At 40.2% G+C, this 13,205-nt stretch overlaps 1 protein-coding gene across 5 annotated transcripts in view; it reads right to left on the bottom strand.

Annotated features, from left to right (window-relative positions):
- arid4a (AT-rich interactive domain 4A) overlaps positions 1 to 13,205 on the bottom strand; it is a 103,102-nt gene that overhangs the window by 71,680 nt on the left and 18,217 nt on the right. For all 5 annotated transcript variants that reach the window (XM_080202779.1, XM_080202782.1, XM_080202783.1 and 2 more), the window contains exons 3-5: positions 12,569 to 12,679; positions 12,370 to 12,435; positions 5,442 to 5,532 (exon numbers count right to left, since the gene is read on the bottom strand). In XM_080202779.1, coding sequence (XP_080058905.1) covers positions 5,442 to 5,532; positions 12,370 to 12,435; positions 12,569 to 12,679 — 268 coding nt within the window. The remainder of the gene's footprint in view (positions 1 to 5,441; positions 5,533 to 12,369; positions 12,436 to 12,568; positions 12,680 to 13,205) is intronic.

Here is a 13,205-nt window from a genome sequence, read left to right as displayed (position 1 = left end):
CAGTGCTGTAGAATTTATCCACTCTAAATTGCAATACTACATTTCATAGTACTAGGCAATGTAACTCTATTTCTGGCTGCTGAGCCTTCCTAGACTGAGGGAAGATACAGCAACCAGAAATAGTAACAACTTGTACATGCTGCTTTGGTATTGTGTATTAAGGCATTTCAACAGAAAACAGATAGCTTCTACAGCACAGGCAGCCCTGGGTTTTTACAATCTAGCAACAAAGAAAGTCTCTGAGTGCAGTATTTGTATTTAAGTTGAGGGCACTGCATTCTTTTGAAGTTGTCTGCAAAAGAAAAATCTACTTCAAGAAATACTTACTGCCTTAATTGAGGACAGATATAAAACTGGGATAATAAGACTTCCATTCAGGATGGTTTAATTTTTTTTCATAAACTGCTCAAAATTAGAAAATACAGCAAAGTTGACAGGATCATGCAATAAATAACAAATTGGAAAAGATAGCAAATTGGAAACAATTACAGCAGCCAGGAGATGCTAAACAAACCACCATGCAAAAAAATCCACTAATGTAGTGGGTTATGCTAATTTCTAACAGTCTATTTACAAATAAGATTGATGCTATGATAAATTTTAGTATCAAAAATATTGTTAAATTGGAGGTTATTTTTACATTTGGAACACATGAACACGAATAGGCCATTCTGCCTCTTCAGCCTGTTTGGGCCGGCATTCAACGATATCAGGATGGACTTGCCAAAATCAGACTAAAAGCACAAGCCCAAATTTTGCAAGGAAGAGGAGTGGAAGAGCACAGGTGGTGAAATGGTTTAGAAGTTATCTATTCTCCTCTGTAACACAGGTTCCATCACAGCTCCCACAGGGTTGAAATTCTCCCATTCCACCTGATGGTAAAGGACTATTATGCAATGAGTTTGGAAAGTCTCACTCACATTCCAAATATGTACAAGTCCACATCACATAAAAGTGTCCCTTGCTTGGTACCAATTTGTAACCATTCCAGAAGCAAAGCGCCTCGTGTGGAAAACAGAAGAAAATCAGTTTCAACATCTTGTTGAAGACCACAAAATTCACAGTTTTAAAAAACCATGTCCGATAAAAAGTCTTTTTTACGATCATCCTTCTGGTTGCCTATCACAAAACTACAACTCCATCCACAAATGATTGAATAATGTCAATAGACTATTTCCCCCTTTGGGAGATTCTATTGGCATTTCATAAAATGGTTGCAGTGCAGGAAGAGGCCATTTGGCCCATTAAGTCTGTGTCAATTCTCTACATGAGCAATTCGTTTAATGGAACTCCCCCATTTTCCCTCAGCCCTGCAAATTTTGATTGAATTCTCTTTTGAAATTTACGACTGAATCTGCCTCCACCACACTCACCAGCAGTGCACCCCAAATCTTACCCAGTTGCTACCTATCCACAGTGGCAGTGGTGAGCACTGCTGCCTCACAGCACCAGGGAACCAGATTTGATTCCTGGTTTGGGTCAGTGTGTGTGGAATCTGCTTGTTCTCCCCGTATCTGCATGAGTTTACTCCGGGTGCTCTGGTTTCCTCCCACAGTCTGAAAGATAAGCTAGTTAGGTGCATTGGCCACGCTAAATTCTCCCTCAGTATTACCCAAACAAATGCCAGAATGTGGCAACTAGGGGGTTTTCACAGTAACTTCATTGTGGTGTCCATGTAAGACTACTTGGGACTAATAAATAAACTTTAAATCTTCAGCTTTTGTTCTTTTTCAAACCACCTTACATTCGTGTGCTCTGGTTGCTGATCTCTCCACCAATAAGAGTACTTTCTCCCCATCTACTCTGACCACTCATGATTTTGAATACCTCTATTAAATCTCTTCTGAACCTTCAGTTCTCCAAGGTGAACAGCTGAACATCACCAATCCATCTAGTCAAGTGAAGTCTCTTGTCTCTGGGACCATTCTTGTGAATTTTTATACACTCTCTAATGCATTCATATTCGACCATAATGGATCTCTTCACACATCAATGCATTAAATTCCATCTGCCGCCTGTCCACCCATTCCATCTGTATCCTTTAGAAATTCTACATAATCCTCAACAGTTCGGAATACTCCCAAAGTTTGCGTCACCTGCAAATTTTGAAACTGTGCCCAGTGCGCCAAGTCCAAGTCATTAAAAGATGCCAATACGACCCCTAAGGAATCCCAATACAAAGCTTCCTTCCAATCTGAAAAACACTATTTTACTACAAACATTTCCTACTACCCAATCAAGTTTATACCCATGTTACTGCTGACCCTTTCATTTTCTTGCCAATGGCATTTAGCCTCATGAGGCAAGAAGCAAAACCCCCTCCTGAAAAAGTCTGCCTCCTGTGGAAGAACATACGCAACACTAATTACATGTGAGGCATTCTTCTAAGATAAACCTGATCTTCATATGGCAGAAGGAAATGGTGAATCTTTTACTGCATCAGGGGGTTTATGAAATCCCCTTCAACCCTTTTGGTAAAAGTTTTCCATTAATAAGTTATTGAAAGAACACAGATCTAAGTATGTGGAGAATGGAGTGGAGGCATAATGATAGTTTCATTGGACTAGTAATTCAGAGATCCAGGATAATGCTCTGGGGGCACGGGTTCAAATCTCACAATAGCAGCCAGTGGAATTAAATAATTCTGGATTTGAAAGCCAGAATCATCTCATGTCATGATAATGAAACTATCATCTATTCTTGTGAAAATCCAATTGGTTTACTGATACTCTCTACGGAAGAAAATCTGCTGTCCTCATCTAGTCTTGCCTGTGTGACTCCAGACCCACAGTGAAGTGGTGGACACATAACTGACGCCCCCAAAATGGCCTATCAAGGGCCATTAGTGATGGGCAACAAATGCTGGCCTTGGCAATGATATCCACATCCCATGAAATAAAGAAAGAAAGTACAATTCTCAGTATAACGTGTTATTTGGGAGCTAACCAATGTTATAACAAACACAGCATTAAAGTCCCATTACTGCCATGCAGTACCTCCAACAAGGATAATAATACCTGGGAAATGAGAGTTAACATTAAGAAGAAGCGCTGCATACAGTTTAGAAAACCAAAAAGATCAACACCAGAAAAAGTAGAACAGAACCAGAAAATGAAAACTAAACCAAAATTAAACTGAGAATGAAAAGAATAAAGATTCAGTTGCCTGCATTCTAAGACAGGACCAATAGCATGCATCGCTTCTAGAGATAATGGCAGGATGAGTTGGGCCAGGAACCTAAACAAGCAGTTTGTCGCTAATTATTTACATCAATTCAGTTATTAATAAGTGAAAATGTTTCTGGCACCAAGCATTATTTGCTCAGTTGGATACACTCTTGTTTCTGAAGCAGAAGATCAGTAGGTTCAACAACACACCAAAAAGGCAGGTAATAATTTAGATTAACAATCTAATGCCATACAGAGGGAGAGCTATGTTGCCAGAAGTTGCATCCTTCAATGGAAATGTTAAACTGAGGTCCTGTCTCCTCTTCAGAGCATTAAAATTGAACTGTAATGATGATAAAATGATACTTTGAAGGATGAGATCAAATGAACTAAACTCCTTTTCATCTCAATTTATTAGATTACCAGTCCATTCCTCACCTATCTTGATGTATATACCTTGGTATAGTGATTCCCAGATCGTATAAAAACCTTCCTTCCACATCTATGTACACTTTACAGCAGGGGTTAAAGCATAGAAATTAGTAATACAAAATACTGTAGACTGTTTCTCTTTCCAAACCCAAGTCATCTATACTGGTGCTATCAACATGCCATGAGATTAGTTACAAACGGTTTTACAGAGGCTTGTACTGCATGCATTTGGTGGCAATTTATTACCAAAAATAGTTACAGAAAGGTTTAGGCTATGCAACAGAACTTTATTGATGGGCTGGATAGACTGCTTAGGCCAAGGATAATTCCCCACAATAGAAGAAAAACATTTTCTCTAAAATTGTGCCACATCTTGAATTTTGACAAGTAACTGTAGATCGAAAGACACAGAACTTAAGAAATAAAATAATTAAATGGGCGAATAATTAACTGGAACAAAAGCAAAAATATAGTAACTGCTGGAAATCTGAAATATAATAGAAAATGCTGGAAATATTCAGCATCTATGGAAAGAGAGAAACAGAGTTCACGTTTCAAGACCTTTCATCAGAACTGAGAAAGGCTAATGACTTGAAACATGAACTATATTGCTCTCTGCACAGATGCTGCTAGCTCTGCTAAGTATTCCCAGCATATTCTGTTTTCTATTAACAATTAATTGTTTCAGATGCAGAACAGCTTTGGTTCATCTGACACCACAATTCCTGAAAATCCATTCCTTTATCTGCCAATTACACTTAGAACTCTTACATTAAGAAAAATTCTTCTGTAGCTGAATGCTTCTCCTACATGCAAGAATGCTAGGAGCTTTTTTTTCTATAAACACAAGCGCACCAATTACAAATAGGACTGGTAAACTACTTTTTTTTAAAGATTATAGTAATATATAGACACTGCTGGAGAACTCTTACTGATGCATCTTGGTAAATCAGCCAACACATTCCAACTTGTCACATGACAGATGACATCATATCCTGTCTGATTATGCATACATATTATGGGCCTACCCACTTAAAGACATACCACTCTAAAGCTTATTCTGGTTACAATTTTCATTTTTCAGAAGAATATTAAATTTGATAATAATTGAGCCACTATCAGTTTTTATTGTTAAATTTAAATATTAATACTTCTCTATCTATTAAAGGATATAAAGCATATGAAATTTGGGTGGCACAACGGCCCAATGGTGAGCACTGCGGCCTCACAACACCAAGGACCCGGATTCAATTCCGGCCTTAGGTGAGTGTCCATGTGAAGCTTGTACATTTTCCCTGCGCTTGCGTGGGTTTCCTCTGGGTGCTGCAGTAACTTTGCTAAAGTTGCCCTTTCGCGTCAGGCACAGCAATATGTGTGGGGTTATGGGGATAGAGCCTAGATAGGATTGTTATTACCACAGGCTCGATGGGCCAGATGGCCTCCTTCTATACTATAGGGATTCTACGATGCTCTGAAATAATGGGAATTGTACAGTGAGAACTGGACCTTTGCAATGCAGAGATTATCAGGACCCAAATGGTTTCCTATGCTAGTGCAAATTGCCTAAGGTGTTGGGTGCAGTGTGGGCTGGTCAGAGAAATATTCCAGATTTTCACCCCCCTTTCCTAAACAGCCCGAGTTTCTTCTTGAATGTTGCTTGAGTTCTGGATGGGATTAGTACATATATTGTGATACACAAATGTATTGGATAGCGTATCTTGATCTGAATTAAGCATCTTAATACATTTCTATAACATTATGAGTTTTAACAAGCAGAATTATAAATCTAGTTTCAAAAACATACTGAAGGTAGTCACAAAACAAATAAAGCAGTTCACTCACCCACAGTATACCAGCTGGCATCTGTCAGTTTATTGATGGCAGCCTCCTGGTAAGAGCCATCAGACCCTTTCACTTCCACCAATGCGCCAATCTGCATCATAATACAAAGCATTTTGGAACAAACATAACCCATGTGAACCTTATAGTGCACCTATCAAACGCAAAATGTTGCAATAACATAACCTGCACAAATCTGTGAAGAATAATTCCAAACAAAGAATCATAGAAATAAAACAGATCATAAGAACATAAGAAATAGGAGCAGGAGTAGGCCATCCAGCCCTTGGAGCCTGCCCCGCCATTCAATAAGATCATGGCTGATCTGTTGTGGCTCAGTTCCACATTCCCGCCCTCTCCCCATAACCCTTAATCCCCTTGCTTATCAAAAGCCCATCAACCCGCATCTTAAAAATATTTAGTGAGGCAGCCTCCACCACCTCAACGGGCAGAGAATTCCAGAGATTCACCACCCTTTGAGTGAAGAAGTTCCTCCTCAACTCTGTTCTAAACCGCCCCCCCCCTTTATCTTGAGGCTGTGCCCTCTAGTCCTACTGTCCTTTCTGAGCGGGAAGAGCCTCTCCACCTCTATCCTATCCATCCCATTCATCATTTTATACATCTCAATGAGATCTCCCTTCATTCTTCTAAACTCTAATGAGTACAAGCCTAGTTTATTCAGCCTCTCCTCATAGCTCAACCCCCTCAACTCCGGCATCAGCCTAGTAAACCTCCTCTGCACTCCCTCCAAGGCCAAAATATCCTTGCGTAAGTACGGCGACCAAAACTGCACACAGTACTCCAGCTGCGGCCTCACCAATGCCCTATACAGCTGCAGCAAGACCTCCCTACTTTTATATTCAATCCCCCTCACTATGAAGGCCAGCATCCCATTAGCCTTCCTGACCACCTGTAGGCTGGGTTTTTGCAACTCATGCACAAGGACCCCAAGGTCCCTCTGCACCGTCGCCTGCTGCAGTTTTTCGCCACGTAAGTAATAGTCCTTCCTACCATTATTCCTACCAAAGTGGACCACCTCGCACTTGCCAACATTAAATTCCATTTGCCAGTTCCTGGCCCATTCGCCCAGCCTATCTAGATCCTTCTGCAGATTCTCCACACCCTCCGCACAATTTGCCGTTCCACCAATCTTGGTGTCATCAGCAAATTTCGACACCATACACTCGGTTCCCTCCTCCAGATCATCTATATAAATGGTAAATAGCTGAGGCCCCAGCACCCACCCCTGGGGCACTCCACTAGTCGCCAACCGCCAATCCAAATAGCACCCATTAACCCCCACTCTCTGCCTCCTATTTGACAACCAATCCTCTATCCACGCTAACACCCTACCCCCAACTCCATGCCCCCTTACTTTCTGCAATAACCTCTTGTGGGGTACCCTGTCAAACGCCTTCTGAAAATCAAGAAAGACCACATCCACCGGCTCTCCACTATGCACCGCCCTAGACACATCTTCATAGAACTCCAATAAATTTGTCAGACATGACTTCCCCTTAACGAAACCATGCTGCATCTGCTCTATCAAGCAATTCCCCTCAAGATGCCTCGCTATTTCCTCGTTGATGACGGATTCTAACATTTTACCTACAACAGACGTTAAACTAACCGGCCTACAATTCCCTGCCTTTTGCCTGCCACCCTTCTTAAACAACGGCGTAACATTAGCCGCTTTCCAATCTTCCGGCACTTCCCCGGAATCCAGCGACGTCTGGAAAATAACCACCAAGGCATCCACTATCACCTCCGCCATTTCTTTCAGAACCCTCGGATGCATTCCATCCGGTCCTGCTGACTTGTCCACCATCAGTCCCTCCAGACTGTCGAGCACCGCCTCTCTAGTAACAATAATCACCATGTCCAAGAATTATTTTGTGGTGAGGTTTCATCACTGATGTACTGCCTGTGTCAATAGTCATGCAACAAGATACTCATCAGCTTGTTTAAGGAAGGAATGACTGGATTAAAATGAATCCGTGTTGCAGGGAGCACATATTCTCTTGTAAGGTTACTTGTAATATTTTGAAGTAACATACAATATTGATTCTAATATAAAATGTCTTGGGACTGTACAAAAAATTGTGTCAGGAAAGGTCTTGTGGCTAGTGATCCTCTCTCTGAGCCAGAAGCACCTGGTTCAAGTTTCACTCCTGGGCCTTATGGCACAGGAAGGTGTGTGCATAATATTGCCGGAAAAGGCCAAATATCAACCTGTAAATCTTTCCAACGTATGCAGACTGCAGGCAGTAAGAGTGAGAGAGACTCCTGATCAGCCATGTGATGGAAAAAAAATTGCAGCATTTATGATCACTTTGTAGTTCTGGACTATAACATTCATTTAAAAGTGAATATTGCCACAGCAATTTGGACTCCTCGACAAACCAGTAGGCTCTTTTGGCAGATGCCCACCCACTGTGATCAGGTTGGTGCCAACAACAGAGAATTCGGTACTAATTCTGTTTGGGATGAATTTGGAACCTGGTTCCTGCCAGGTGGAGATTGTGGTACGATGGTCAGGCCTGCCTTTAGTCAGGAGAACTGAAGAGTAAAAAAAAACTCATGTCTATGCTACCACACTTCTATACTATGTCGTTGCCACAAAATTAAAGGACACAACATAGATTAAGCATTTCCCCAAAGAAATCAGGCATGTTTGTTTTTAAAGGAAGGAAAATTCTATCAATTTATGTCAGCCCTCAAATGTTAACGCCAATTTCTAATTGTGGCACCATTTTAAGACTATTGCAAACAGCAAAATGACATTGGAAAGCATTGCCCTGGCTAGGCTGTGCCTAATTAGCTTAACTTAACACTTCAAACCTGCTGACCTTTCAGCTGCAATTCCACCCCTGCATTGGCTAGCAGCAGTGGGTTAACAAACTCCAAACTCAATACCATAACAATGGGACCTATTTGATCAGAATTAAATTCATCTTGTTAAACAACCATTCATTCCACGACTGATGCACCATGGCTGCAGGATGAACTTATAGGAGATGTACTGCAGCAACTTGCCAACGTTTTTTAGAAAACACATCCCAAACTCATGATCTTCATTATCCAGAAGGACAAGGGCAGCAAGTGCACAAGAACATCACCTCCAGTCTCTCTTTCAAATCACACACTATTTTGACATCAAAGTATATCACTATTTCTCCATCATTGCCAGATTAACGTTCTATAATTCCTTACTAATTAGAACTTTGAGAGTACTCTTACCACCATTGACTGTAAGGGTAAAGTAGTGATGGTTGACAGCAATTAGGGACGGGCAACAAACGCTGTCAATGCCAGCGAAGTCTACATCCGTGAATGAATTAAAACACCCTGCTGGCAATCCTTGGTAATGTGCAACTTTTGAAAACAAAAGAGTAATTTGCTCAAATATTTTTCCTAAAGTTGGCCTGATTCTCCTCCTTTCCCTTTAGCTCTCTCAGGAAGTACCATTTCTAACAGCTGGGAAGGTGTGGCTGCACTGGGTGTGCACTGAAATACCTGACAGCCTTCCCTGGCCCTGCTTTATTATACTTTTATAGCTCATGACTAACCATCTGTCTTTTTTCAGCCTTTTCCACGTTACACGGGGTCACCACTAGCTGACCACACCTTCAGACCAACCTTCCAATTTTTGGATTTGGCAGTGGTTTTACAGCCAAATACCCTTCCTGCCGCTAACCCTCTCTGTTCATCTAGGCTGGGGATTAGCATCGATGCACGCTGGCTTGCCTGCAACAGCAGCTGAGGTCTTTCATAGTCAACAATTCTTGAAGTGAAACTTGAAATTGGGCTTCTGGTTCAGAGGCAGGGAGATACCCGCTGAACCACTTCAACTCTCTACAGCTTCCATCTTACAGGAGGATGGAAAATTGCTGTTACAATTAAATTGCTTAATTCTGTAGAAATGTTGCTCATGAGGGATCAGAAGTCTCAGATTTGACTGAAATCATTTGCTAATGATTAGAAAAAACATGAATTATTTTAACACCAGAGCAGGGCACTGGCAAATGAGCATAATCAATTAATAGAAGATCTTTCTACATAGTTCTATTTCTAAGCTTGTCCACTTTAGGTAACATTATGCTTATGGAGATCAAATGGATAGAATGGAGAGAAGGTGGTGAGTGCACTCTGGATCAAGTGGAAGTAAAATTACTGCCATGTTAGATCATATAAAGCTGCAAAGGACAAACATGTCAAAACCACATTAATCTACATCATGTAACCACGTGAAGCAATACTTCCATTAAGAAAAGCTAATAATTAACATGAGCCATTTTCTACACATATCAATCAGTAACCAAATTCAGCTGATATGGAATACTATTCTGTAACTAGATCTCTTAATTAAATTTTATTTCTAACCACTGCATTGATGTTCAAATTCAAAAGTCAAATCAAACAAAAGCAGAAATCAAACTGGAGATCTAACCATTCTTTAGATTTAATCATGATTAGTTTCACTTTAGTGTTTTTAGTCAATTTTTGAGAATCACAAATGAGCCTACTTTTAAATGATAAAATATCATTTTGAGTGTACTCTATGTTCCTGATCTAAATGACAATACATTGTATAATTTCCATCACTTCAGCTATATACCTGTCACATGCCACACTGCAACAAGTAGAATATGTGCTTAACTAAAATTGCAGGTGGGAAGAAGGCAGTCATAAAATACATCCTATCTAGTTTTTGATGACAATCAAAATATTATAATTCAGAAGCCCAACATTTTTACAAACCAGATTAATCATTTAATTATATCTTCCATAGGTACTGTGTCATTCTGCTTGCAAACATTCCAGGGTTCAAAGAAAATCTAGAGTGGTTTTATTTTAATTGTACCAATTGGTCAACAATAATTGAACTACATCCAATAATTTTTTAAATAGTCATTTGATAGTACAGAACTTGAGTATTGTTGAAAAATTGTAAACATGCCTAGCTGATCTGGCACACGCATATTGTACTTTACCAAACTACTTCGCTGATTTGCACACACAACACAAATGTCTTGTAGAATTGAGGCCTCGAGGCCAACCCAGACATACATATCTGTAAACCTGAAAGGGACTGGCACAGTCACCCTTAACAAGTGTGACCATGGTTTCAATATCTGGAGAGATATACAGTGGTTCTACAAGCTGTTTAATGTCACCACCCTATTATCTTTTGAGGAGCTGTGACAACACTTTGATATTCCAAAACACTCCTTTTTAGACACTTGCAAGTTTGGGATTTGTCCTTAATAAGACAACTCTTTTTGAGATTTCACCAATTGTAAAAATCCTGATATCTTCGGAGCCTAAGCAATTAATTAGTAAATTTTACGACACTTTATGTTCAAGATCCTGTGAGAATACATTCAGAAACAGACCTTGCAGTAAATATTGATGAGAAGACATGGGGTGATATTTAGGAATGTGCTAATAAAATCTCAGTCTGAAGCAGAACAAAAAAGACTCAGCATAAGGTTATTACATATTCTGAATATTACTCCAAGTTCACGGCAAAGGTTCGACCCTGACTGATGTCCTCGTTGTGCCATAAGTGCAAGCTGGACATGGTGGAATCACCTGCACTGTTTTTGGTCCTGTATCACAATTAAATCTTCTTAGGATTCTTAATATGACTTTCAAGTTTAATCCCTTGCATTTTATACTGGGTCTCCCAGATAGAAAGATAAATGTGCCAATGGGAAAAGACTGTACAATTATCCTAACATTTGCAGCACAAAAAATATCCTTTGCTCATGGATTATTGGTAAGCCTCCTTCAATTCAGAATTGGCACACATTTAACATGGAATATATCCCAATGGAATTCTTGGCCTGTTTACTTTGAGCTAAAGTGGATATATTTCTTATGTATGGCACCCCTATATTAAAGTTTTAGACTCCATACTATGAATTATTCCTACAAGGTTTTCCATAGGTTTTGTAGCTCTGTCGCCATTATCCTGCGACTGATGGTGTGCAATGCTAAGCCAATTATGGCTTTATCCTGATGTACCCTGATTTTCAATATATCCTTTCACTATCTGTGTGATGTGAGGCGCTGGATACAACGAATAATCTGAACCAACTGAGTGGTACTTTTCTGTCTCTGTCTCTTTACATATATTTGCTGAAAACGATCATGCTGTTCTGTATTAATCTGAGGGCTTGTTGCATTATTTGTAAAAATGAAAATTCTTTAAAAAGGCATTTTTTTAGAAGTGTCCGTTATTGCCTATAATTCTGTGATTGGACAGCACTTGCTGAACAATCCTGTTAATGCCAAGAATTATGCTAACAACCATTCAAGATAATCAGTCAGGCTCAGTATAGCTCACTTACGCGTGCCAGAAGCAACATTGTTTCTACACACAGGATCCTGCCCTTTGCAGAAGGAGCAGCAGCCAGGTACAACATAGGATCCTGTGATCAGATTGGTACCATTTTGGATCCCACTCCCTGATCTGAACAGTCAGTGCCAACCTTCCCTCTTCTTCAGGTCGCCATCAAGCTTCCTTCTCACCGACCTTTCCCCTGATATACCTACTTGGCGCCGCTAGTTGCCGGCAACCATTTTCCTTGCTGACCCTCCCGAACATTGCTAACCTTCCGGCTTGCCACCAACCTTTCCTCACCCTGACCCTTCTGGTCACTGCTAACCTGATCTTCTCACTCCCCAACCACCCCTGTCAACAGCGGAACCTCCTTTTTGCTGAGCATTTCTCTCGCTGCCCCCTCGCCATTGCTGCTGCCCCTCCCTCTCACTTATTCTTCCAGTCATTACCAATCCTGGATAAAGGCTGTTAATATTATAAAAATGCAAAGAGGGGTGGTCTGATGGTGGGTTAATTTCTCCACCAATGGAAGTTTTAGATTGGAGGAATTCAAGCAAAACATCAGTGAAAAGTCATACATACCCTTAATGGGCCTTTCACTTGGTCATCCTGGACAACTTGTGTAGAACTGTCATGCTTAAAGATAACCTAGATAATATGACATAACAGAAGTAGGTTTAGCATACTGAAAATTACATTTCAGCAAGGTTTTATAGTAGAATCTCAAGTCAAAAGTAGCTAAATAAAAGAACGGAGTTCTGATGAACAGCAAGGAACACACCTTGACCTTTACCAGTCGCTTCACGGTCTTGATCTTTGCCTCACAGAAGGCACCACGGTACTTGGCACTAACATCTGTCCCCACTGTGAGATAGGCAGGCTCATCAGCTGCCTGTAGATTATAAAACATAATATTAGGGCATAGAACTATAAATCATAAGCCATAAATTAAGGCAAAGCAGTTGGAATAAAATGTAACATGGAAAATCCAAAATTGGCCCTAACATTGAATTCTAGAATAAAATAACAAAGTCATATTCAACTCAAACCATTAACTCTGTTTCTTTCTTCACAAAAGCTGCCAGACCTGCTGAGTTATTCCAGCATTTCCCATTTTCATTATGGAATTCTTGAATACTGTTTCCACTGACAATTCCATTGGTCAATACATTGATAAATGAGGAACTGAGGTGTAGAAAGATCCTAGTCTTTGCCGTTAACTCAAGCAACAAGAGGGAGAGGGGTGCCTAATAATTGCTTTCAGTGTTTCCAGGGTTGAACCAGGAAGCGGGGGGAAGAAAGTGCATAGTTCAGAATTATGTTGCTGAAAATAACAATGTGCTTTGTCTTACTATAAAAAAGGGAAAATATTCTTAACTGCTATTAACACATTGCGAAAACAGAATTTGTGATGTCAT

The sequence above is a fragment of the Carcharhinus amblyrhynchos genome, chromosome 14 (assembly GCF_965287045.1).
Source record: "Carcharhinus amblyrhynchos chromosome 14, sCarAmb.v2.hapA, whole genome shotgun sequence".
NCBI lineage: Eukaryota > Metazoa > Chordata > Chondrichthyes > Carcharhiniformes > Carcharhinidae > Carcharhinus > Carcharhinus amblyrhynchos.
This window is presented reverse-complemented; position numbering and strand designations above follow the sequence as displayed.